Source organism: Desmodus rotundus, chromosome 3, assembly GCF_022682495.2.
Source record: "Desmodus rotundus isolate HL8 chromosome 3, HLdesRot8A.1, whole genome shotgun sequence".
In the NCBI taxonomy this organism is placed as follows: domain Eukaryota; kingdom Metazoa; phylum Chordata; class Mammalia; order Chiroptera; family Phyllostomidae; genus Desmodus; species Desmodus rotundus.
The window spans coordinates 104,133,541-104,159,015 of NC_071389.1; the positions used below are offsets into that span (position 1 = coordinate 104,133,541).

The 25,475-nt window shown below is 38.6% G+C and overlaps 1 protein-coding gene across 9 annotated transcripts in view; it reads right to left on the bottom strand.

The window, feature by feature from the left end:
• Nucleotides 1–25,475, bottom strand: part of FRY (FRY microtubule binding protein) — a 540,327-nt gene that overhangs the window by 195,195 nt on the left and 319,657 nt on the right. For all 9 annotated transcript variants that reach the window (XM_024580787.4, XM_053920706.2, XM_053920710.2 and 6 more), the window contains 5 exons: nt 24,911–24,997; nt 20,691–20,862; nt 19,039–19,171; nt 14,869–14,976; nt 387–645 (listed from right to left, as the gene is read on the bottom strand). In XM_024580787.4, the coding sequence (XP_024436555.2) occupies nt 387–645; nt 14,869–14,976; nt 19,039–19,171; nt 20,691–20,862; nt 24,911–24,997 (759 nt within the window). The remainder of the gene's footprint in view (nt 1–386; nt 646–14,868; nt 14,977–19,038; nt 19,172–20,690; nt 20,863–24,910; nt 24,998–25,475) is intronic.

The following is a 25,475-nucleotide window of genomic DNA, read 5'->3' on the forward strand; positions in this document are numbered from 1 at the left end:
TTTTCTCTGTGGAGATTGGACAACACAGCCAGTATGCTGCGGCCTATGAAAACACCCTGGTGGGCAGCTAACTTTTATATCCATATCCATAATCCAGCTCTATCTCCCTATCTTACTGTTATTTGCTCTTACAAACACATTTATAATCATAATTCTCTGAAAAAATTTTCTACTCCCTAAAAGGCCTTGTTGATGTTAACAAGTCTAACCTGATGTGGCACATGTGCACCTTGAGTTTCTTGGTCACAATTTAGGCAGATGGAAAAATAAGGGCCACCACTCAGGAGAAAAGTTCCAGCGTAGCTGAAACTTAAGAACTCCCAAGGTTCTCTGAGCTACAACTTACTCACATACATATAAATCGGTGGGAAGAGTGTGAACATCACCTCTGCATTTCTGATTTTGTTGGCTTGCTCGTAGACTTTTCCTTGAGTTTGAATGACCAGCTTCCACTGGGTGAGCAGCTGGAGCAGCAACTTCAGGGAGGAGTCCAGGAGGCTGTGATGCATGTCATTTACTTCCCGTAGCAGGAAGGTGGTGAAACCAAACAAGACATCTTCCCTCCAGTCTGGAAAGTCAACCAGCAAACCCTGGAGAGAATTTTGTGCAATATGACGCAGTTCATCATCCATGTGAATAGAGAGCCTGTGAAATGAGCAAACACAATAAAATCATACTTCATTAACTTTTCTTCTAGATCTATGAAGGATCTACTACAGGGCTCTGCTTTTACTTGTGACTGAAAATGGGTCACCCTCCCGTAATATGTTATTATATTCTTCACTCAGCAACACTAACATCAACATTTTATATAACCATGGAAGTCTTATCAAAACTAAGAAGTTAACATTAGACAATGCTATTAACTAAAGTACAGAGTTTATTCAGATTTCACCAGTTTTCTATTAGTGTCATTTTTCTGCTTCAGAACGCAATGTAAGATACCACGTGGCATTTAGCTTTTTGTGAAGACTTTTTGATACATTATTGACTACAGAATATCAAAAAGGTAGGTATTTGGTAGGTAGTATCAAAACCTACCACTTTTAAGGATAAAAAACCTAATTACTAGAGAAACGAAGGGACTTAGTGAAAATGAGCAATTAAAAGTTGGGCCAAGTGTCCTTAACTGGTTTGGCCCCCAAAGGATATTTGCTTGTCAGAGGAGATGCTGATGTTGCTGGTTATCACACGTTAGAGAGTATTACTGGCATCTTTCTAGCAAGTATAAGGCAGGGATGCTGATAAACATCCTAGAGTGCACAGGACAACTCCCTATGACAAAGAATTAGCTGGTCCAAAATGTTGGTAGTGCAAAGGCTGACAACCATGTGCTAGTCTTCTGAAGAGTATCAGTGTATTTCTGAATTTAACCTACATTAAATCTCAACATTGGTATGGGAAATTGTAGTTAACATAATGCTTTATAGATTCTTTCATTCATTTATTCAATAAACAAATGCTTTTCAGGCACTGTATTCACTGCATACAGCCCTCAGGGAATGGAGCTCAGCATGACTGTGTCTACTGGGTAGGGCGCTGTGTAAGACATTGCTGGAGAAGAAGCAGGGGCACCTCAGAGGTCTGCGGACTACCCGGGTAGGCAATACAGCAGGGAAGGAGTTAAGTGTATGTGCCCTGCAATCAGAGTGCCTAAACCAGTGTCTTCCTTCTGTTACTCATTAGCCATGTGACCTCATGCTACTTACCTCATCTTTTCAAGCCTCAGAATCTCATTTGGAAAGTGGAGACAATAACTGTCCCGGCATCTCACAAACATGTTGTGAGGTTCATTGAGAGGATCTGTGAGCAGGGTTTAGCACCACAGATAACATGTGGTAAGCACTCAGTAAAATGTTGGCTGTTATCATTAGAAGAAAATGAACACATCCTGAAAGTTGCAAGTGTAACATGATTAATTCACATCTGAGAAAAAACAGGCAGAAATAGGGAGGATGCCTTGGAAAAGCAATGAGACTGAGGGCAAAGGCCAGCCAGGAGGTCACTGCAGTGAGTTAGGCAACAGGTGGGGGGCCTGACATGAGGTGGAGAAGCAGCAAGAGAGGGAGAGATAAATGTCAAAGATGTTAAGCAGAGAGAATCTCCAGGACTCAGCAGCCTGGAAGTGTTCACTGTCAGAGAAGGTGGCCAGTCAATGAGGGCCTTGCACAAATAGGGTAGATATTATCTCCAACCAACAGAAGGAGAAATTGTGACCCAGGTGCTTAAGGAACTTCCTTAAAATCCAAGATTCCGACCCAGGACTTCTAATCCTTATTCTAAAGTTTTCTCAATAAAACAAGTCTGGTGCAGTCACACATTTTTGAATAATAGTATTTCCAAAAGTTAATAAAAAATATTTTTCTTATCCCCTGAAGCCCAAGGCACACTAACTGATCCAAATTTAACCAGAGATCTATTTCCTGTTCCCAAAGGAAGCAGAGTTCCACAAAGACGTGGAGAAGGAAGATTGAAACTAATTCTTTGAGAAAGACCCAATTGAGTCCACAATACTTAAGGAGGTCACAGTTGTTAAAGAAAATGAGAGCCCTTTAAGCCTGGCTTCCAGTTAAGAACTGTCTAAGACAGTTCTCAAAGTTTCTAAGAATTTAGAAACATTGTCTCTCAATCAGCAGTCCCACTAATTTCTTTTATGTAGAACTCTAATACACAACATGTAAAGTCTAAGTGGCTCTGGTTGAGGCTGGGGTAAAGGAAGCCTCCTTCCCACCCCCAACTTGAAGCCCACCCATTTGGGAGAAAACATCCCTTCATTTTACAAGCAGCTGTAAGTCATCTTTGCAGCCCAGAGTGTGAAAACACAAGTTTATGAAAAATGCTTGAGGTCATTTCCCCCTCTAAAGGGTTATCACTCCTGTTTACTGCATATTACATGCCTATTGTCCTGAATAGAGAAAAACCTTCTGCAGGTGATGAACCACCCTTTTAGGACAAGAACAACAGACAGTCAGTGATATAAACTGGTGATAATGATATGGGCCACTGTTATGGATTGAACTGTGTTCCCGCCAAATTCATGTGTCCTAGCAAATTCATATGTTAAAGTCCAAACCACCAGGACCTCAGAATAGGATATTATTTAGAAATAGGCTCATGCTGGATCAAGGTGAGCCCTTGATCCACTAAGACTGGTGTCCTAATAAGAAGGAGACAGGTATGCACACAAGGGGACAGCCCTGTGAAGACAGAGGCAGAGACTGGGGTGACTGATGCTCCCACAAGACAAGGAACATCAAAGAAGGCCAGAAACCACCAGAAGCCAGGACAGAGGCCTGGACCAGATTCTTCCTCACAGACTTCAGAAGGGACCAGTCCTGATGGAACTTTGATGTTGGACTTCCAGCCTCCAGAACTGAGAGATAACAAATTTCTGTGTTTAACACAGCCAGAGCAAACCAATATAGTCATGAGACCAGGCCAGTCTCTGTCTTTAGAGTCAGACAAAAGCCATGTCACAGTGTATTTAGATGAAGCTTTTAAATAAGGGCCAAGGCTCTCAGCTTTGCCAGTGACATTAATTGTACTCTTCATTTAACTTTGCTCTTATTCATACTTAGCAATCTAGTATCCATTTTAACTTTCAACCCGCAATGCAAAATGCAAGACCATTTTAAGGACTGTGAGAGAGAACACCAAGGTTATATAGCTCTTGCTATTTGGGACCACTCCTCTTGAAATGATTGACCATTGTAAATGCTCAAAAACATCACTGGAGTATGAAGAGACAGGACTGGGGTGGGGGTGCAGGTGGTGGAGGAGCTTTGGGAACAGAAGACCCAATAGAGGATAAAAGTGGAATGTTTGCAGAAGAAAAAGGTCCAGACTGCCACGGAACTGAGACTGAGTGAGAATAATGCATCGAGGCCGTATGGCAGCAGGTGAGGGGAAGGGAAGCATGGGTCCTTGTGTCTGTTCCTGGAAGGGGATGTAGAGAGAGCTGCCTGTCAGATATCATTGCCATTTCTTCCACCCAGATCTTTCTCATTTTTACTGGTATTAGATTTTAGTCAGATAATTACAGATCATCTTGTGACACATATAAAATTTACTGTTGTAAAATAGGAAACAAAAAGACTCAAAATGAAATGAGAAAGATGTCCAGACATTCTGACTGTCCAGGATGTGTAGGAAAGCAGTGTGGTGTGGCCAAGAGACTGGCAGGTCCTCTGACATCTCCTTGTCTATCGAGCTAGGGGCAGCCTAGGCCATCATGCAGAGAAACCCAAGCAGAAAAGAAAGGACAGGCCCTTGACTGCAAAATAAACTTTTACAATAAAAACAATTGCTTACAAAATAAACAATTATAATAAAAAAAGACTGTCTTAGGAGAGAGTTTGATGGCAGTAATAGAAGCACAGAGAGACTTTAAGAGAGGGCAGCTCACACAGAGGTCTGATCAGCTGGGGGATCAAGCCTAAAAGGGTGTCACAGATACATGGTTACACACAAAGAGAACCATTAAGGGGGCTTAAAAGGACTCCACAATGACATGGCCATAAACACAGACGAGCAGAAGCCCTACTGTCAATGTCACTGCAGCTGTCCTTCCCAGGCAGCTGCCATGCAGAGCACTGACCAGTTGGCCATATTAAACATGAAGCCACATTCTTCTCAGGCTGGGCTGGATTAAACACTTGGCAGTGACCTAGAGCAGGTGAGTGGTGTGATCACACCCTCCCTTCCCACCATTGGTCAGCTCAGACAAAAGACTTTTTGTGGAAAACACTTTGGTAAAGGTGAGCCGCAGGTTCCATAGAATCAGCATAGGAGCTGGAATAATTCTGTTGTACAGAAGTGCACAAATTAAAAGGGAGTGATTTAAAATTCACAAGCCATATCCAGAAGAAAAGAGCCATTAGGGGAAACTGCGTTCTCTGACTGACTGCTGGATTAAGGAAAGATTGAAAGGTCGTTAGGAAGATGTGTCCCCATGATGTCATCACCAAGGGCAGCAGAGGAAGAAGTGGCTTTAGAGTGAAGCCCAGGAGACAAGGGTTGCCAAGAGGAGGGACCTGCTGACAGGTGGACTGTTAACCTTGGAATTGTCTTTAATGAGAAGAAATTTCCATGTCTTACAGTACTTTGAACTGCATCTTGATTAAAATAAAGAAGATTAAGTGCATTAATTAGGTGATATATGAAACTGAGTAGCTGTTGAGTAGCTGTTGCTCAGCTACTCAAACCAGTGAGCTGCCTTCCACTATAATCATATACAAAAAAGCAAGTGATAAATGGTGAATGCATTTAACAGTCACTTTACGTAGAATGAATGACATATGTCACTTCTTTTTGGCTTCAGGAAAATTCTGTAAATTTGGGCAATTGACTTTACTCTTCTGAAGTTTAATCTCCTTGCCTGAAAATAGGAATCAATAGGTGGCCAGCTCTCTTAACATGTATACAAAAATGCATTATACATCATGGCATAATATGTTATTCAAATATAAGTATGTCTAAAAATAATTAACATTTGCTGAGAGCTTAACTTGTTGTGAGCACTGTGCTCAGTGACTTATATGCACTGTCACAACCCCAAGACACATTTTGGAAAGAGGAGGGTAAATACCGAACAGCAAAGCCTTGGTGTATATATAATGCTGCAGGAAGTGACAGAAGACAGGCCTGGAGACTGTTGAAGGAGAATGTCCTTCTTATGGTCAGTGGATGGAGCAAAAGATGTCAGGGGTGGGGGCAGGAAGGGAAGAAATATGGCGACTGCCAAGGAGAAAAGTAGTTTCCCCACTGTGTGAAGAAACTTTGGGGACCCAGATGGCTGAGAAGGGCAGGCTCTGTTGAAAGCAGAAAGGAAGTGTACCCCAGGGATCTTATCATGACCTCAGGAAGCCATGCGTAGCTCCCATGGAATCTAAATGAACAGATTACTCCTACTTGGCTATTATAAGTGGGCTGAATAATGCACATAAAATCAGAAATTTCATAGCGTGGAGAAAGGAGTTTGCCAGTTTCATTCCACACATCACTATCATGCCAAACATACCAAAGTCTGAGGCTAGAGTGTCTGTGATATTTAGCCATTACCTGAAATGCTGGGAAGGGGACCTGGGGCCAGTTATGTGGGACACAACCTTGAAAATCTCCATCCAGGGAACTGAGCTGGGAAGGATGGGGAGCTGGCACAAATGTTGGTCTTATTTTGCCAAGTATGAAGAAAAACAAGTTTTTCTCCAGTAAAAATATACTATGGTTGTGACCGTGAAGAGTCTGAACTAAAAGGTCTCACACCTCTCTGACTGGGACCATGTATTGTCTCAAGGGTCAAATCAATCCAAATGCGATTGGACTACGGGGGAATAAAGTGACTAATGACTGGAAACACACATTTACTACTACTGAACTTCTTCACTCTTATCATTCACCCTCTAGAGCTGACATGAAGCGGCCCATTTTCTCACAACTTAGAATCTTTCCCATGAGGAAAACAGCCTCTGACTTATGAAAAAGGCCTACTCACAGGCTTTCCATGTAAGTCTGGTCATTTTTTAAAAATTATTATTTAGAAAGGTATTTTTATTTGCCAGTCTTGGATAAAAGTTTTAATGATTCATAATGAGTAGAGAACATTGTTTTCAGAGCCAACTCGTGTTCTTTGGATTTTATTGTATGTAAGATATAGAATATAGACTGAATGTATTTCTTTCTTTTTTAAAAATAATTTTTGTTATTCAATTACAGTTGTATGCCTTTTCTCCCCATCCCTCCACCCACCCCAGCTGAACCCACCTCCCTCCTCCACCCCGACCCTCCCCCTTGATTTTGTCCATGTGTCCTTTATAGTAGTTCCTGTGATCCTCTCTCCCCACTATCACCTTCCCACTCCCCCCTGACTATTGTTAGATTGTTATTAACTTCAATGTCTCTGGTTATATTTTGTTTCCTTTTTCCTTCTATTGATTATGTTCCAGTTAAAGGTGAGATCATATGGTATTTGTCCCTCACCACCTGGCTTAGTTCACTTAGCATAATGCTCTCCAGTTCCATCCATGCCGTTGCAAAGGGTATAAGCTCCTCCTTTCTCTCTGCTGCGTAGAATTCCATTGTGTAAATATACCATAGTTTTTGGATCCACTCGTTTGCTGATGGGCACTTAGGTTGCTTCCAGTACTTGGCTATTGTAAATTGTGCTGCTATGAACATTGGGGTGCACAAGTTCTTTTGGATTGGTGTTTCAGGGTTCTTAAGGTATAATCCCAGCAGCGGAATTGCTGGGTCGAAGGGCAGTTCCAGTTTTAGTTTTCTGAGGAAATTCCATACTGTTTTCCACAGTGGCCTCACCAGTCTGCATTCCCACCAACAGTGCACTAGGGTTCCCTTTTCTCCGCATCCTCTCCAACATTTGTTTGTGGATTTGTTTATGTTGGCCACTCTGACTGGTGTGAGATGATACCTCATTGTGGTTTTAATTTGCATCTCTCTGATGGCTAGCATCTTCTCATATGTCTCTGGGCCCTCTGTATGTCTTCCTTGGAGAAGTGTCTGTTCAAGTCCTTTGCCCATTTTTAAATTGGGTTGTTTGTCTTCCTGGAGTGGAGTCGTGTGAGTTCTTTATATATTTTGGAGATCAGGTCCTTGTCTCAGGTATCATTGGCAAATATGTTTTGCTATGCAAACGGTTGGTTCTCTTTTTATTTTAATGCTGTTTTCTTTAGCCATGCAGAAGCTTTTTATTTTGATGAGGTCCCATTTGTTTATTCTTTCCTTTATGCCCCTTGCTTTAGGGGACATGTCTGTGAGGATGTTGCTGTGTGGAATGTCTGAGATTTTCCTGCCAATGTTTTCCTCGAGGACTTTTATGGTGTTACGACTTATATTTAAGTCTTTTATCCATCTTGAATTTATTTTTGTGTATGGTGTAAGTTGGTGATCGAGTTTCATTTTTTTGCATGTAGCTGTCCAGATCTCCCAGGACCATTTGTTGAAGCGGCTGTTTTTGCTCCATTTTATGCTCCTGCCTCCTTTGTCAAATATTATTTGACCGTAAAGACTTGAGTTTATTTCTGGGCTCTCTGTTCTGTTCCATTGGTCAATGTGCCTGTTTTTATGCCAGTACCAGGCTGTTTTGATTACAGAGGCTTTGTAATACAGTTTGATATCAGGTATTGTGATCCCTCCTGCTTTGTTCTTCTTTCTCAAAATTGATGCAGCTATTTGGGGTCATTTATGCTTCCATATGAATTTCTGAAATGTTTGTTCTATATCTGTGAAATATGTCATGGGTACTTTAACAGGGATGGCATGGAATCTATAAATTGCTTTGGGTAGTATGGCCATTTTGATGATGTTAATTCTTCCAATCCATGAGCATGGTACATGCTTCCATTTGTTTGTGTCTTCCTTAATTTCTTTCTTCAGTGTTGTGTAGTTTTCTGAGTACAGGTCTTTTACCTCCTTGGTTAGGTTTATTCCTAGGTACTTGATTTTTCTTGTTGCTATACCAAATGGGATTTTTTCCCTGATTTCTGTTTTTGATGTTTCATTGTTGGTGTACAAGAATGCCTTTGATTTCTGAGTATTGGCTTTGTATCCAGCTGTTTTGCCAAATCCATTTATTAGGTCAAGTAGTTTTTTGGTGATGTTTATAGGATTTTCCATGTACACTATCATGTCATCTGCAAACAGTGACAGTTTCATTTCTTCCTTTCCAATTTGGATGCCTTTTATTTCTTTTTCTTGTCTGATTGCTGTGGCTAGGACTTCCAATACTATGTTGAATAGTAGTGGTGAGAGAGGGCATCCTTGTCTTGTTCCTGATCTTAGTGGGAAAGCTCTAAGTTTTTGTCCATTGAGTATGATGTTGGCTGTCGATCTCTCATATATGGCCTTTATTATGTCAAGGAATGCTCTTTCTATTCCCACTTTGCTTAGTGTTTTTATCAGAAATGGGTGCTGTATCTTATCAAATGCTTTTTCTGCATCTATTGATATGATCATGTGATTTTTGTCTTTGCTGTTTTTTATGTGATGTATTATGTTTATTGGTTTGCGAATAATGTACCATCCTTGCATCCCTGGAATGAATCCCACTTGGTCATTGTGTATGATCTTTTTAATGTATTGCTGGATGCGGTTTGCTAATATTTTGTTGAGAATTTTAGCGTCTATGTTCATCAGCGATATTGGCCTGAAGTTTTCTTTCTTCGTTGTATCTTTATCTGGTTTTGGGATTAGGATGATGCTGGCTTCATAAAAAGGGTTTGGGAGTCTTCCATGAGTTTGGATTTTTTTCAAATAGTCTGTGAAGGATAGGGGTTAGCTCTTCCTTAAATGCTTTGTAGAATTATCCTGTGAAACCATCTGGTCCAGGGCTTTTGTGTGTTGGGAGTTTTTTGATGACTGCTTCAATTTCATCTGCTGTTAGTGGTCTGTTCAGGTTCTCTGCTTCTTCTTCATTCAGTTTTGGAAGATTATATTTTTCTAGAAATGCGTCCATTTCACCTAGGTTGTCAAATTTCTTGGCATAAAATTCTTGGTAGTAATTTCTTATAGTTCTTTGTATTTCTGTATCAGTTGTAATCTCTCCTCTTTCATTTCTAATTGTTTTTATTTGGATCCTCTCTCTTTTTTTCTTGATGAGCCTACTTAAAGGCTTGTCAATTTTGTTTATCTTTTCAAAGAACCAGCTCCTGGATTTATTGATCCTGAGAATTGTGCTTTCAGTCTCTATGTCATTTAATTCTGCTCTGATCTTGGTTATTTCCTTCCTTCTACTTGCTCTGGGCTGTGTTTGTTGTTGTTCCTCAAGTTCTTGTTGGTGTAGGGTTAGGTTGTTTGCTTGAAATGTTTCTAACTTTTTAAGGTAGGACTGTATTGCTATGAACTTCCCTCTCAGGACTGCCTTTGCTGTGTCCCATAGGTTTTGGGGTGCTGTGAGTTCATTTTCTTTTGTTTCCAGAAAGTTTTTGATTACTTCCCTAATCTCATTCTTGACCCATTCTTTGTTTAATAGCATGCTATTCAGTCTCCATGATTTTGAGTGTTTTGGTTTTTTTCCTTTGGGATTGGTTTCTAGTTTCAGTCCCTTGTGGTCAGAGAAAATGTTTGGTATGATTTCAGTTTTCTTGAATTTGTTGAGGCTTGTTTTGTGTCCTATCATGTGGTCTATCTTTGAAAATGTTCCATGTACACTTGAAAAGAATGTGTATTTTGCTTCTTTGGAATGAAAAACTCAGTTAAGTCCATTTAATGTGGGGTATTGTTAAGTGACACGATGTCCTTCTTGATATTTTGTTTGGAAGATCTGTCCATTTTTGACAGTGGGGTGTTAAAGTCCCCTACTCTAATTGTGTCGCTGTCAATATCTTTCTTGAAGTCCTCCAAGATTTTCTTTATGTATTTGGTTCTCCTATGTTGGGTGCATATATATTTATAATGTTTATGTCTTCTTCGTGGATTCTTCCTTTGAGTATTATGAAGTGACCTTCTGGGTCTCTCTTTATGGCCCTTCTTTGGAAGTCTGTTTTGTCTGATATGAGTATTGCTACCCCTGTTTTTTTTCCTGTCCGTTTGCTTGGAAAATTTGTTTCCAGCCCTTCACTTTTAGTCTGTGTAAGTCTTTTGTCCTGAGATGGGTCTCTTGTACTCAGCATGTGTGTGGGTCAGGTTTTCTTATCCATTCAGCTATTCTATGTCTTTTGATTGGAGCATTTAATCCATTTATGTTTAAGGTTATTATCAATAGGTAGCTATTCATTGCTATTTTTTCAGACCTGTGTTCCTCTCTCTTTCTCTTTTCCTTCCTTTCCTTAAAGTACTCCCTTTAGCATGTCTTGCAGAGCTGGTTTGGTGGAATTGTATTCTTTTAGACTTCTTTTGTCTGGGAAACTCCTTATTTGGCCTTCTATCTTGATTGAGAGCCTTGCTGGGTAAAGTAGTCTTGGTTGCAGGCCTCTGGGTCTCATTACTTGGAATATTTTTTGCCATTCCCTTCTGGCTTGCAGCGTTTCCATTGAGAAGTCAGTTGCTAACCTTATTGGGGCTCCCTTTTATGTTACTTCCTGTTTCTCTCTTGCTGCCTTTAAGATCCTCTCTTTGTCTTGGAATTTTGCCATTTTAATTATGATGTGTCTTGCAGTGGGCCTCTTTGGGTTCCTCTTGCTTGGGACTCTCTGTGTTTCCTGGATTTGTGTGACTTTTTCTCTCCTCAGATTAGGGAAATTTTCCATCATTACTTTTTCAAACAGGTTTTCTATCCCTTGCTCTTCTTCTTCTTCTTCTGGTATTCCTATTATATGGATATTATTACATTTCATATTATCCTGCATTTCCCTTAACCCCTCTTCATTCTTTCTGAGCCTCTTTTCCTTTTCTTGCTCTTTCTGGGTGTTTTTTTCTACCTTGTCCTCCAGCTCGCTGATCCGATCCTCTGCTTCATCAAGTCTGCTTTTCATTCCTTCTACTGTGTTCTTCAGTTCAGAAAGTGTATTCTTCATTTCCTCTTGGCCCTTGTTGATAGTTTATATTTCCTTTTTCATGCTGATATAGTTTGCAGTGAGTTCATTGTAGTTTCCCTGTAGTTTCTGGTAGTTCTCTGTGAGCTCAGTGAGCTTCCTGATAACCATTGCTTTGAACTCAGTATCTGATAGTTGACTTGCCTCTTTTTCAGTTAGCACTCTTTCTGAGGCTTCCTCCTTTCCTTTCATTTGGTGATTATTTCTTTGTCTTCCCATTGTTTGTGAGACTCTTCTTGTTAGCCTCTGCTTCTTAAATTGATCTGTTGTGACTCCCTGGGATTATGGTATGAACTTCTATGGTAGAATGCCAATGGGATTCAGTGGTGCCGTCTCCTTAATCTCCTGTGCTCACTGGTCTTGAGCTGACGTTTATGGGTCTAACATGGTCTAACTCTGGTCTTTTCAGTGCTCCAGGTTTTATTGTCTCACCGTCAGATCTTTCAATGTCCTCTATCTTTGGTCTCTAATCTTCATATATGCTGGAATACCATTGGCTGTTCGCTCTGTCCCTCAGATCAGCTAGGTGTCTCACTGGTCCCGAGGGGAAGTGGACTCTGCTCCCACATATCTCACTGCCATCTCAGACTGAATCAAGTCTGGTCATTTTTAAATTTTGTCCTAAGACGTAAACTTTCAAGCATGTTTATTTTTTATTCCCCTTCATAAAAACAGTACTCATTGTTTTGGGCTTTGTGAGAACGCATATAATATCAAACATGATGCCCTATAAATAGCACTGGCATTCCAACTGAATCAGCAGAGTCCCTCCTGACATGCCTGCCTCAGTGGACCAAAGATTCAGGTGTCGCTGACCAGGTTAGCAAAGTGATGCCAGAGGTAAGAGTCTCCCACACAGATCTGGAGCAATATGGCATTGGAGACTTTCCCAGAACACTGCTTGACATTTTAAAAACTTAGTATTTCAAAGGTCTTAGTGTACCTCATCACCACCAATCAGAACTTCAAAGAACTTCATTGAAATTAGTGAACTTTCTTTCTACCCCAATTTCATTAATAAATGTCTTCTTCCTTCACTACGTTTTCCTTTGGATTAACCAAATTGCATATATAGTATGTCATTTAGCACTCTCAACAGTCTTATGAGATAGGCCGTATTATTCTAATTTCACCAAGGAAAAACAGATGGGCTGAGGTGTTAATAATTTGTATAGATCACATGACTAGTAAAATGGCAAAGCAGGCATGCAAAATACAAGGTTTCCAAATGATTCAGTTTTATTCTCATTTTTTGGTACTGCCTCCAATTGTCTCAGATGGTGACCTCTCACTCTCTGGTGGTTAAAGGCCATGGAGAGGGGTTCCTTCCCTAATCCTTTATGCCACATTCAGCCTTGACACTCAGCAGCCCCTCCTCTATGGACATATTTGTCCCTTAGTCACTCCAGCCTCTCCACTGTTGTCCTTGGCAAACAGACAGGCTGCCCCTTTATATTTCTGGGTAACTTGGGCACTGTTCTCTTCATTCACAGTCTGCCATCACCCTGGGAGACACAATATTAGTGTGGATGACCCTTCAGAGTATTTTAGTCTCTTTTTTCATCAGCTCTCCCAACCCCCAATCACCATGTTTATTCTAGTTGGGAATCTACCCTTTTTTCCTGCTTAGCTCTTCTCCTCACCTAGGACCTAAAGCCCATTTTTGATCCAGGCTTATTTCCTCCTCTTTCCCACAGCTTCCTTGCTTCTTGGGAATGTGCTTTGGCGACAATCCAGTTACTAGGCCTCAGCAAGAGTCTGGGATATAATTTTTTTAACTTTATATTCTTCTTAAAGTATGTCCTAAACATGAAATGGAAGAAAGAAGATGGACTCAAGGCCCAGAGGTCACTGATTATAGCAAAGACAAAGTTACAGGTAGTAGGTGACAGAATCAGCTAGAGGGGTAGAAGCCGTTGGTCACAGGGCACCAAGGCCTGAAATGGTGGTTTTCAAAGGAATGAATCTTCAGTAAACCTCACAACCCAGCATCATCCTCCAGTGGCAACTGGAGGAAGGAAAGGAGTGGCTGTGTCTACACCTAGAGTGAAGAGGAATGGGGGAGAGAGAACATTAGGCTACAAAAGTTATGGATTGATAGCAGAAGTGGTTAACAGAGGAGGCCACGCTGGCTATCCAGAGCAGAAGCACTATGACCACAATGGCCAGGAGACACGGTACTTTGTGGAAATACCCAGAATCCAGTGGAGGCCACTGGATAACCTGTAGTCATGTGGGATGGAAGCTTGGGCATTTTATTTGGGTATTGATAGGAGAGTGCTCTCCAAGGCTACAGAATGTGGGTAAATGAGGTTATACACACACAGTGCATCTTTCATTCAGTCTGCACTAATACTTGTTAGTCTCTATTCCACCATTATCAGATTGACCTGCTTCAAATGGAATTTGGTATCATGTTATTCTTGTGCTTAAGACTTCATTAGTCTAATGTCTCAGGTAATAGTAAAGATGAGCTGAAAATTTACCTCTCATATTTTATTGCTCTTTTTATCATTGGATTTCTAAACTCCTTTTTTCTTTTCTTTCAAATCAAGGATAACTTTTGTTCTCCCCCTTTCACTCCCTCCATGCATCCTGTGTTTCTCACGAGGCTGCCTTCTAAATGACACTTAGATCATAGTCACTTTTGATCTTTAAGCTAAGGACAGGCATAACTGTCCATGAGAACTTGTGATCAACATGAGAAAGCTGACTTAAAAATGATGCATTCTCACTCAAATAAAATTAACTTTAGATTCTAGTTGGACTGTGTGTTCTTGTGTAGGATGGGAAGAGTGATAAACATATGATTTTAGGCAGCTTTCTAAATTACTAAAATTAGCTTAGGATCCCTGTTACCCACCTTATTGGCCCTCTGGGGGATATCTGTCGGCTTCTAATTGCAATCAGACCTGGAAGGAACTTTTTTCTAGTGAGACCCATCTCATATCCAGCTCCACCTCCGCCTTTGCTCATGTCAGTCATGACATGGGATCCAGCCTTTCTGAATCCCATCTTTCCTTTGAGGGGCAGCTTCAGCTCCACCTTCTCCCAGAAGCTATGTGCCAACTTCCCCAGTCCACAGTTATCCCTCCACACACTGAGCTTTGTGGCACACTTTTTGTGTTGTTAATTTGCATAGTTTCGGATCTTGGATTGCTAGTTACCTTATGTATTGGTTTCTACATTGGATTTGAACCCTCTGAACATGGGAAAAACACAACAAAAAATTTCTTTATTCCTCCTTGCCTACACACAGTACCTAGAATAAGGCCTCACTTGTAAATCATTGTCTTAATAATAATTTTCTTTTTTTGGAAAAATCATGACAATGGATTAAAATTAATTTGGTCAGGGAATACCCACCACTGTTCTCACATACCTAGCCAGCAAGTCAATGAGTTCAAGTTTTGACATCCCATCAGGAAGCAGTCGAGGAATAGCAGCAACACATGTCCTGAAAAGGTCTATTTTGGGCTTTCTCTCACCCCTAGAAAGTGAAAATAAAGTTTAAACATAGTCAATTGTTATGAAAAAATTTTTTAAATTGATCAACTCTGTGAACAAAGACTAGAACCCATGCCTTCTGAATTATTGCCTGATGTTTGCTCCACATTGTTCTCAAATATTTATGCCCTTTATAGCTTGGCCAGGTCTAAGAGAACTTGTAAAGATTTAAATGTTAGATGGAGATATAAATCTGAAAAGAAAAATGCTGGTATCAGTAGCATTCTACCATATGGCTTACCATTCAACTGGGTTTCACAGGGTTTGGTCCCTGTGGGCTGCATTTAAAACACTGAATTTACTGAAATGCCTAAATGAATCAGCATGTAAGAAACACACAGCAGTCATTTCTGCATTCAGCATTTGAAAATGGGACTTAATGCAAAGAATGGTGTCTCTGACAGGCAAGACATATGGAAGCCTCTCTCCATGATGAGCTGTGTTTCTTCTCTATAGTACCCACCCCATTTTATTGATGAAATGCTTCCAAAAATAAATCTTCCATAATGTCAAGTAAAATGCTCAATGCATATTGCTGTGCACCTATTTCTGATTTTTAAAATTACTCTGATGGGCCTGACCTTTATAGAGATGCCTTCTTTCTTTTTATTTTCTTGAGAATATGAATATGAATGTTGAAAAGTAAGTAATGCCTCCTATATTCTATTGTAAAATCGAAGGAAAAATGTAAGTTCTGTAACATAATCTCTAAATAAATTCAATTGATTTGATAATAAATTACCTATAAATAGGTAACTGCTTTTTTAAGCATATTTTTTTTTATCAATAACCTTTATGGAAAAACTTAACCAGCCATTTAATTTTTTAAATAATGTGATAAAATATAACAGCATACTTAACTTCTGATGATTTAGTTTTCTGAGAATAAACATAAAATCGCCACCAAATTAAAACAATTGTAGGACACAAACACAATAATGAAAATGCAAAGTAGCATAGCAGTAATTCCTTCTTAGAACAGTAACTGGTCTGAAGAGAAATGCAACAAAGAGAATTCTCTATAATCTGAAGATGCAAATCAGACAGTAATTTCACTCTGTGACATTACTTTCTATCTTGCTTTTGTAAGTTTCTTAAGGATGAATACAAAACTGTTTATGTGAAAAATAAAATACACATGCATTGCTTTCTAAAATACTCTGTTTCTGTGGAAAATCATGAGACTATTTTTGCTCCTTTTCTGTGGTCTTGCATGGCATATATGAGGACTGTGGAAAGGAAGCCACTCTGAAGTGGTTTTCAACCAGGTGAAGGAAAGAGGACCTGCAAACGGCAGCTTCAGTATCTGGACAGGGGTAGAGCCCAGGAGTCTCTCCTAATTGTCCATGTGCAACTCAGCGAGTCATTTAAATACAGTCCTCCTAGCTTGCTCACCAGATGTTTTAAACAGCTGGGATTATTTTCCATATCTGTCAGAAAATGGTGACCTTGCCTGACTGAAGTGCAAGGCAAACTCTTGCAGGCTTCCACTGGTGTAGGATTTTCTTCTACTGCCGCAGCCCTTGCTCTCTGGGCTTTTACAAGAAGCATGTGAACCCCTCAAAACAGAGTTTTCATTAACAGATATTTTCATTGTTGTTATTATTATCATTATCATCATCATCACCAACTGCTAGGATGAACCACAAAAGGGATGGGAAATGGAAATGGCACAATATAGAACGCTTAGTGTTTAGGTTCAAACCTTAAGCAGGGCCTGGGAAAGTGGTAGACGAACTTTGAATATTAACTCCAATAACTGTTCCCATTAGCATGGTGTGAACCTCAACACTCTTCTAAATGCTTCTATGATCCCCTAATGCTTCTCCTTGTTTTTCATTTGTTTTGTTTTTTAAGAAATGTAGCAATGAGCTCTAGCTGGTGTGGCTCAGTGGATTGAGTGTCAGCCTGTGAACCAAAAGGTCGCTGGTTCAATTCTCGGTCAGGATACATGCATGGGTTGCGGGCCAGGTCCCCCTGGTTGGGGGCATGGGAGAGGCAACCGGTCGATGTATCCCTCACACATCACACATTGATGTTTCTCTACCTTTCTTTCTTCCTCCCTTCCTGTCTCTATAAAAATAAATAAATAAAATCTTAAAAAGAAAAATAAATGTAGCAATGAGTTATTTTCCATTCAGGAATCTGTCTTAAAGCCTAGCATGAAAAATATTCCTAGCCCTATTTGGGGGCCTCAATATGGTTCAATAGGAAAAAGTAAAGAATCATCTTGGGAAAAGTTTAAGGTATTGGTTAAAATACAAGTAACATTTTACATGTACATTTAAACCTGTACCTTTTTATGGTTTTGAATATACTGTTTTGGTTCTGACCCTATCTGGTGTTCTCTTGATTAAAGGATAATCTTCCTTTAAAGGTCTTTCATTTCTTTACTTCTTTAAAAGAGGAAACAATTCTATGGAAGAAGTTTGAAAAGCATTCTTACATCTTCTACATTATAAATTTAAAATTGTTTTAATATATTCAAACAGTACATAACAATGATGTTAAAGGTTTATGGACAATCGGGCAGTTTGTGAGGTGAGAGTTAGAGGTACAGACAGTATATTTAATGTTTATCAGTCTTGTCAGCTTCCATTCTGCTGTCATTTTGTTGTAAAAGTCTTCAAATGATCTTCATGTCATTTAAATAAAATGACTGGCAAGTTTCAGAATAGCATGCATTGTATAATGTCATATTTTTTAAATAAAAATGTATATATATAGTTGTGTTGATCCAAGGAAAGGTCTGGAAGGAATCATGTTGAACCAAGGAATGGTGACAGATTTCAAGTTGAGCTCTAAGGAGGAGGCTTTCATTTCAACTTTATATAATGCTAAATGTGTATTTAAAATAATTCTGTAATTTTTAACTTTATTATGTTTTGTTTTGTCATACTTTGTTTACAACATGCTACTCTTGTAATAAAAATACACACCAACAGTATGAACTTCCCCATAGAGTTAAAAACCTTCTAACTAACTGTGATATTTGGAACTGGATATGCTGAGTGACAAAGAAAATTTGACTAATTACATTTTTGAAAATTTAGTCACAGGTGCCAAATATAATTTAATTCACAGTCCAGCATCAAAGTAGAAACTTTCTTAAAGTATAAAGTTAAAACCCAGTTCTAGTTCCTGCCATAATTAATCAAAATTAGCAAATATAAGTTGTATGAATTTCTTCTGCAGAAATGTAATTACAAATCTAGATCTTAGATTTTGTCTAAGAACATTTGATTTCTACATTCAAAGTTACGAATGCTTTCTTAAAACCCCAAAATTCTGTGACACGGTTGCACTGGAACTGCTGGGCAGGTTTCAGTCGCACAGTGAGCGACTGCCACGGACACGAGGGAGGCTGAGACTTACGACGATGGAATGTGCGTAAGCTGGTAATGTCGCTAGAGCACGGCGATCGACAGGGAGCAAAGCCACTTCTGAAAAGTGTGAACTAGTGAGCGAGGCTTTGGCCCCATTTTCTAACGTACTGCTCTAATGACACTTCAGTCAGAGCCAAAATAGCTTAATCTCTGGTTTGATCTTATTTTTACAATTAGTCAAATATTATCAAAATATGTTTTTACCATCCTAACACCTCTGAGATATCTGATTCTAAGATGGGAACACAATACAGTGGACCCTTGAATAATATGGATGTCAACCGCATGTGTCCACTTACCCACAGATTTTGTTCAGTAACTATGTAGTGTACAGTGCTATCAGTGTATTTTCTCTTCCTTATGATTTTTTCTCTAGCTCACTTTATTATAAGAATACAGTGTATGATAAGTATAGCATACAAAATATGAGTTAATTGACTGTTGATGTTGTGGGTAAGATATCTGGCTGAGATTAGGCTATTAGTAGTTAAGTTTTGGGGAGACAAAAGTTATACACAGATTTTTGACTGTGCGTGGGTTGGTGCCCCTAACCTCTGTGTTGTACAAGGGTGAGCTACACAGAATGAATGAGGAAAATCTCTGCTGGTGTCTTTTGGTTAATCAGTTTTTCATTGAGACTTAGCCCTCACTGTACTCACGTGATCATGTCCTCAGGTTCTTTGTTTAACATCTGGACGTTAGTTAACATCATACATCTTCCTACTTCTTTATCAAGGTGCCTTAAAATGTTGTCCACAGCTTTTCGTACTTGAGAGTAATATAAGGACATGCCTGAAAAACATGCATTACAGTTACATCTTTGACTAAATCTATCAAAGAATGAAATTTTAGTTTATTCATCCTCTATGACACGTTTTTACTGAAGACTTTCTATGGGTCAGTGGCTTCTGTGAGCAAAGTCTGATTCAATCTCTCATTTGCAAAACCGTTAGCCCAGTGCCCTGCACTTAGTGGGTGTTCACCAAATAACTATTTAAATTCAATAGATATGCATTTTAATACTTCAAAAAGAGATATTTTCCAGAAGAATTGAAATAAACAAGAAAATTGAGTTTTACTGTAGAATTCTTATATTTCTGGTTACCACAAGAAAAATTCACCATCATTGGTGGTCATGTGAATGAGGGATACTTCTCATTTGGGGTTAGGATTTCTCATAACTTGATATTATTCTCTGAAATATGTATGGATTTTCTTTAAGTAAAATAAACAGAATGACTTCATGTCATAAATTTTAAAGTGAAGGAAAATGTACTTTAGCTATATTATTTTTACTGCTTTCATTAAATACAGTGTCCATGTCCTACAGGGAAAGATAAGTATGTATAGCATCTATATTTAAAATATGCATTTTGTATACTTATGTATATAATACAAATGAAAAGGAGATTGCTTTGTGTTTACAATGTATACTTTAATTAAATAATTGTTAATGGTTATTTCTCATGCATTAAATCTTTTTGATCTCATTTAAGCTTTGCAGAATGAAAGATAAAGATTTAAAACAAAAGGTGTCCTGTATTTCCTTCAGATCTTTGCATTGTAGGAGCTATTTTAACAGTTTGTAGTTAGTTTCTAAATTCAAGTATTCAGGAATAAAGAAACAAATGCAGAAAAGTCACCTCTTGGGATTAAGACTGCTAAATTAAAAATAAAATCTTATGTAGGGTAAAGCCATAATATAACCCACATGTGTGGTATTTGGTGTGTTTAAAACAGATTAAACTAATTTTACTGAAAAGAAGGATACTATAAAAATGAATGAATAAATAGATGAATAAATGAGTGTATATGTGGTTGCTTTATAAACAGGATTATCAACGAAAGGACACAGATATCTTAAAATTTACTGTAAATTGTAGATCATCAACATTAGAACTTTGAAAAGACCACAGATAAGAGTCTAACATTTAAATGGCAAAAAAGTTTAGAATCAGATATCTCAGAGGTGTTAGGATGGTAAAAACATACTTTGATAATATTTGACTAACTGTAAAAATAAGATCAAACCGGAGATTAAGCTATTTTGGCTCTGACTGAAGTGTCATTAGAGCAGTACGTTAGAAAATGGGGCCAAAGCCTCGCTCACTAGTTCACACTTTTCAGAAGTGGTTTTGTTCTCATGTTTACCAGAAAGTTCCCAAAAGTTTAAAGGGCAGTAAATCAAAGCACAGCTACTTTTATAAAGATTTTTTTCAAAGTGTATCTCACTAACGGTAAATATTTTGGATCATTTTAAAGGCTTAATAAATCCCATATCTAACACATCTTTGACACATATCTAACACACCTATCATTTTGGCTTCCTCTTCAGTGAGTGTTTTACTCAAATATGTTTTCTTCACTCTCAACGTGTTTCCTGATGGGAGGACAGCGCCTGTCACGGGCATGGGTGGTTCGCCATCCTTCTGCTGCAAGCTGTCCGCTATGACCAAGAACGCCCGCAGACCGATGTTCATTCTCTGTAAGATACAGTGTGCTCGTGATACGCAGACAGACCCAGTTACTGTGGCGCAATTAAAGCATCAGTCTTATAGAGCAGTTAAGTGTGGCTTGCCATCTAGATTAATGTGGGAAAGTAATTTAAAAGGCACAAGAGTTTAGGTCAAACCTATGAAAATAAAATACAGTTTCTGCCACTTTGTTACAACATCACAGGAAAATAACCAGGAAAATTTTCAACCATCTATGAGGATACGTATGCAAGGGTCATACCCATTCTGTTTGGAGAACCCTGGGTGCGAACCTCACAGAGGTAAGCAGTCATCCTCCAGAGCAGCTGCAACTAAAGTAAACTAAGGCAAACTAAAGGAGTCCCCCACAAAATACAAACAGTCTGCTCAGAATTGCAGGCGGTTGACTTTTCATTCACAAGGCTGACAAGTTGGAAAATAAATTTTGAAAATTTGATGCCACAGAACTGATAAAAACTTACTGATAAAAACACGAGCTTAAAAGAAGAAATGCCAGTCTGGGCCAGATGGTTATCTTCCTCAGGCTCAGGTAAGGCATAAAAAAGGTTCTGGAAGATGATTCTTACACTCTCAGTACAATAATCTTAAATGATCAGAAGGTACTAGAACATCTGCACTTCCTTAAACAACCATGTATAAAATATTTACACTCATATTTGCAAACTACTTGAAGCATTAAGTTCCCAAAGTTGACTACTACCTGCAGCAGAAAATAACTAGCACTGACGATGATAATCTATATACAATATATTGAGTCCCTACAATGTATCCAGAACTCTCATTAACTCTCATCTTTAAAATAGTCATGCATGGAAGGTATGACTGTTCCCATTTTTCAGAAGAGGAAACTGATACTACCTCACTAGTAGGAATTTGTTTGCTCATTCGCCAGTGGTTGAACATGAGCTGCTTTCCTATTTTTAGTGATTAAGAATATAGTTGGCATAAATATTCATATAAACCTCTCTGGACTTAATTTCTCTTGGATATATGCCCTGAGATGGAAATGCTGGGTCACATGGTAGGTGTATGTGTAACCTTAAGAGAAATTGCCAAGCTGCTTTCTAAAGTGGTCGCACCTTTTTGCATTCTCATGAAAATAGTATTAAGTTTTAGTTGCTTTGTATCCTTCTTAGAACCTTTCATTGTGGTTTTAACTTGCTTTTCCCTAATGACTAATGATGCTGAACATCTTTTCATGGGCTTGTCATTTCTATCTCTTCTTTGCCCATTTAAAAATACTGGGTTATTTCCCTGTTGTTGAGTTGTGTGAATGCTTTATAAATTTTGGATACAAGTGCTTTATCAGATATGTATTGCAAACATTTTCTCCCAGTTTGTGTCTCTACATTAATAGTGTCTTTTAAAGTTCAGACCTTTAAAAAAAATTTTGGTGATATTCAATTTATCAACATTTTTTTTGTATAATAATTTATGTTTTTTGTGTCCTGGGAAATTTCTTGCCCACTTGAAGTTCACAGAGAATTTATTTATCTTATGTTTTCTTCTGGAAGTTTTGCAATGTTGGATATTACACTTAGGTTTATAATTCATTTTATTAATTTTTGCTTATTTATAGTGAAAATTATGGGTCAGTTCATAATTTTCAAGTGGATGTCTGACTGTTCAGCACCATTTATTGGAGAGACTATCCTTTACCTGTTGAAATAAGTTGGAACCCTTGTTGAAAATCAATTGACCATATATGTGTGGGTCTGTTTCTGGATTCTTTATTCTGCTTCATTGGTCTTCATATTCATCCTTCCTCCAATACTACTATGGTAGCTTTATAGTAAGTTTTAAAATTAGGACATGTTAGTCCTCCAATATTTTTGTTTTTCAAAATTATGTTGGTTATTCTAGGTCCTTATACTTTCCCTGTAAATTTTAGAATCAGCTTATTGATTTTTACAGAGAAAGCTATTGGAATTTTAATTGGGATTATCATTGGAATTATAGTGAAACCTATTTGGATTAATTTGGGAACAATTGACCTTGTATAATCTTAAATCTCTGAATTCACAAACAGTTTTCTTTGATTTCTCTCAACGTTTTTAGTTTTCAATATATAAATCTTGCACATATTTTGTTAGCTTTATTGCTAAGTATTTTGTTTTCATTGGCATTGTACATTGTTCAATTTCCAAATGTTTATACCTAGAACATAGAAACATATTGGTTTTACATATTTATATTATACCCTACAAACTTTCTAAAATCATTTATTAGTTCTAATAGGTTTTCTGTAGGGTCTTTGGTATTTTCTATGTAGGCAATCATATTGTTTGTGAATAAAGAGTTTTATTTCTTCCTTTCTAATCCATATGCTTTTATTTCTTCTTGCCAATGGCACTGGCTAGGGCCTCCAGGTTCAAGCAATTTTAGCTCAAGACAAAAATGAGAGAGAGGGATGACCAAGAAATGCTTCCCACAGATGAATAAGTTCTTATGATGTTGAGGGTGCATGTAGGAGGCCATTCAGGTCTGAACTAAGATGAGACACTTACCTGGAAATACCTGAGACACTAATTGCTGAGTGGTAGAGTGATACAGACTCTGCAACAAGATAACCAAATCTTTGGGCCTGTTCCACACACAACTTCCAAAATATATTTAAGACACATTCCGATTTGTTTCCTGAGAAACTGTGCCGTACAACATAATTCATCAAGTGTGTGGCATCTTCTTCATAGATTATTTCATCCTTGCACCTGATGCTGAGTGAGCTCACAGATATGCCTTTGAGATTCTAATAACAACTACTGATAACTAAACTCTTCCATAACCCCATAAGATCAAGAGAAATAGAAGATATACAAATATTTCCTATTTTTGGTAGTTTTTTAAAAACCGTAATTCCAACTGTTCTGCACAGAGGCATTAACTAGTTAATCACTGACTGAATGAAGAGTTTGAGAGAAGAACCAAGGATAAATTTTCTAGATGGTAGTAATGATGGAAGCAACTTTCAACACGTTGCTTTTAGACAAATAACCCAGTAATTCTGAGAATAGATTGTTAAAGATATTACAGCCATGATGCCTGAGAATTGAAAAATATTTTTGAGAACCTTCCCAGCGATTTTATTAGTTGGGGCCTGGGCCTCAATCCAACCAAATACCCTGTATTTGCATTCGTTTTCCCCCCCTCCTACTGGCCCATGAACCCCGCCCTGGAGCCACTTGAGAAGCCTGTGGCATGATTAGATAGCAGAGAGAAACATGTTTGGGGGTTCTACAGCTGTCCCTTCATGTGTATGTGGCAACCTTATCACCAAGAATGTCTTCTTCTGTGAGGTGACCTAGAAAAGTCCTTTTCCATGGTACTTGTAAAGGAGCAGAAATTCAGAGAGGTAAACGTCATGTGGCTGGTAAAAGTGGCAGCACCTGTGGCAAGTGGCAAACCCAGCTCTGCTGACTTCCAGTTTAGTGTTCTTTCTACAGTCTTATAAGAAAAGGGCTACACAGAGGCAGTGTGCCAGGCATACTTCCACTGGCCAGCATGTTTTTAAAAGTTTAAATTGAATGTGCTTTTCACTTGCACAGGCCCACTCTAGTCTCATTCCCATGACTGCCTGGCCCTGAGCCGTGATGCTGCCACAGAAACATATATTCATATATCATTTATTTAATCCCACCAGATTTTAGTGTTTTATTACATCTAATTTTCTTTTCTGTTCCATCACTTGCCAATACTCAACTTGTTAGTCTGCATCAAAATATTCATCAGTTAAAAGCACTGACTTTTCTAAAATAAAACCACCTGCATTGTAGTGAGAGATTATTTTTTGGGGACAAGGTTTACTCTATTACACACGATCAGAGTGTGGTAGCATGCCAACATTTTGTCATGCTAAGTCTATTCACCTAAAGTCTTACTTCTCAAATGCCACCATTTGTATGATTTAGTCAAATAACATGGACAGAAACAAATCGAAGACTTTTAGGGAAGACACCCTTTACCTATTCCCCAAAGTCACAAAGGCATGGCTCTGTCAGGCCAACCCTGTTACATGTACAGGAAAGACCACTCATACCTCTGGGTTGAGACTGAAAGCTTTTGCTGGCTTTCCCACACAAAGAAAATCAAAAATGATTTCTTTCATTGCAAAATCTAACCGCTCCTGTAAGGAAAAAGAAAAAAATAATCAAACCAAAAAGTATTAAGATAGAAATTAAATATGAAATACCTACTTTCATCATAGTTTCAAACAGGGAGCTGCTAAGAGGAGAGCCTGCTCAGTGTGTCTCCCTGGGAAGAGCACGCCCGCGAATCCTTGGGGGAGCTGCTTCTGTTTTTGTGTGGTGTACAGAAATGCTCCCATAATTTAATATATGCCATTAGCCCCCACAGCACTGAATGACAAATGACCAAAAAACAAGAAATAAAAATCAAAACACTTGTAGTGTAGGGGCTTACATGCATTCCTAACTCTTCCTGCTGGACTGCAAATGCTGATCCCTTCTTGAAACTCAGTTTAAAATGTATTTTTTTAAAAGCCACTAAAGGAAAGAAGGAGCTCCCACCCTTCGCGACAACATGGATGGAACTGGAGAGTACTATGCTAAGTGAAATAAGCCAGGCAGTGAAAGACAAATACC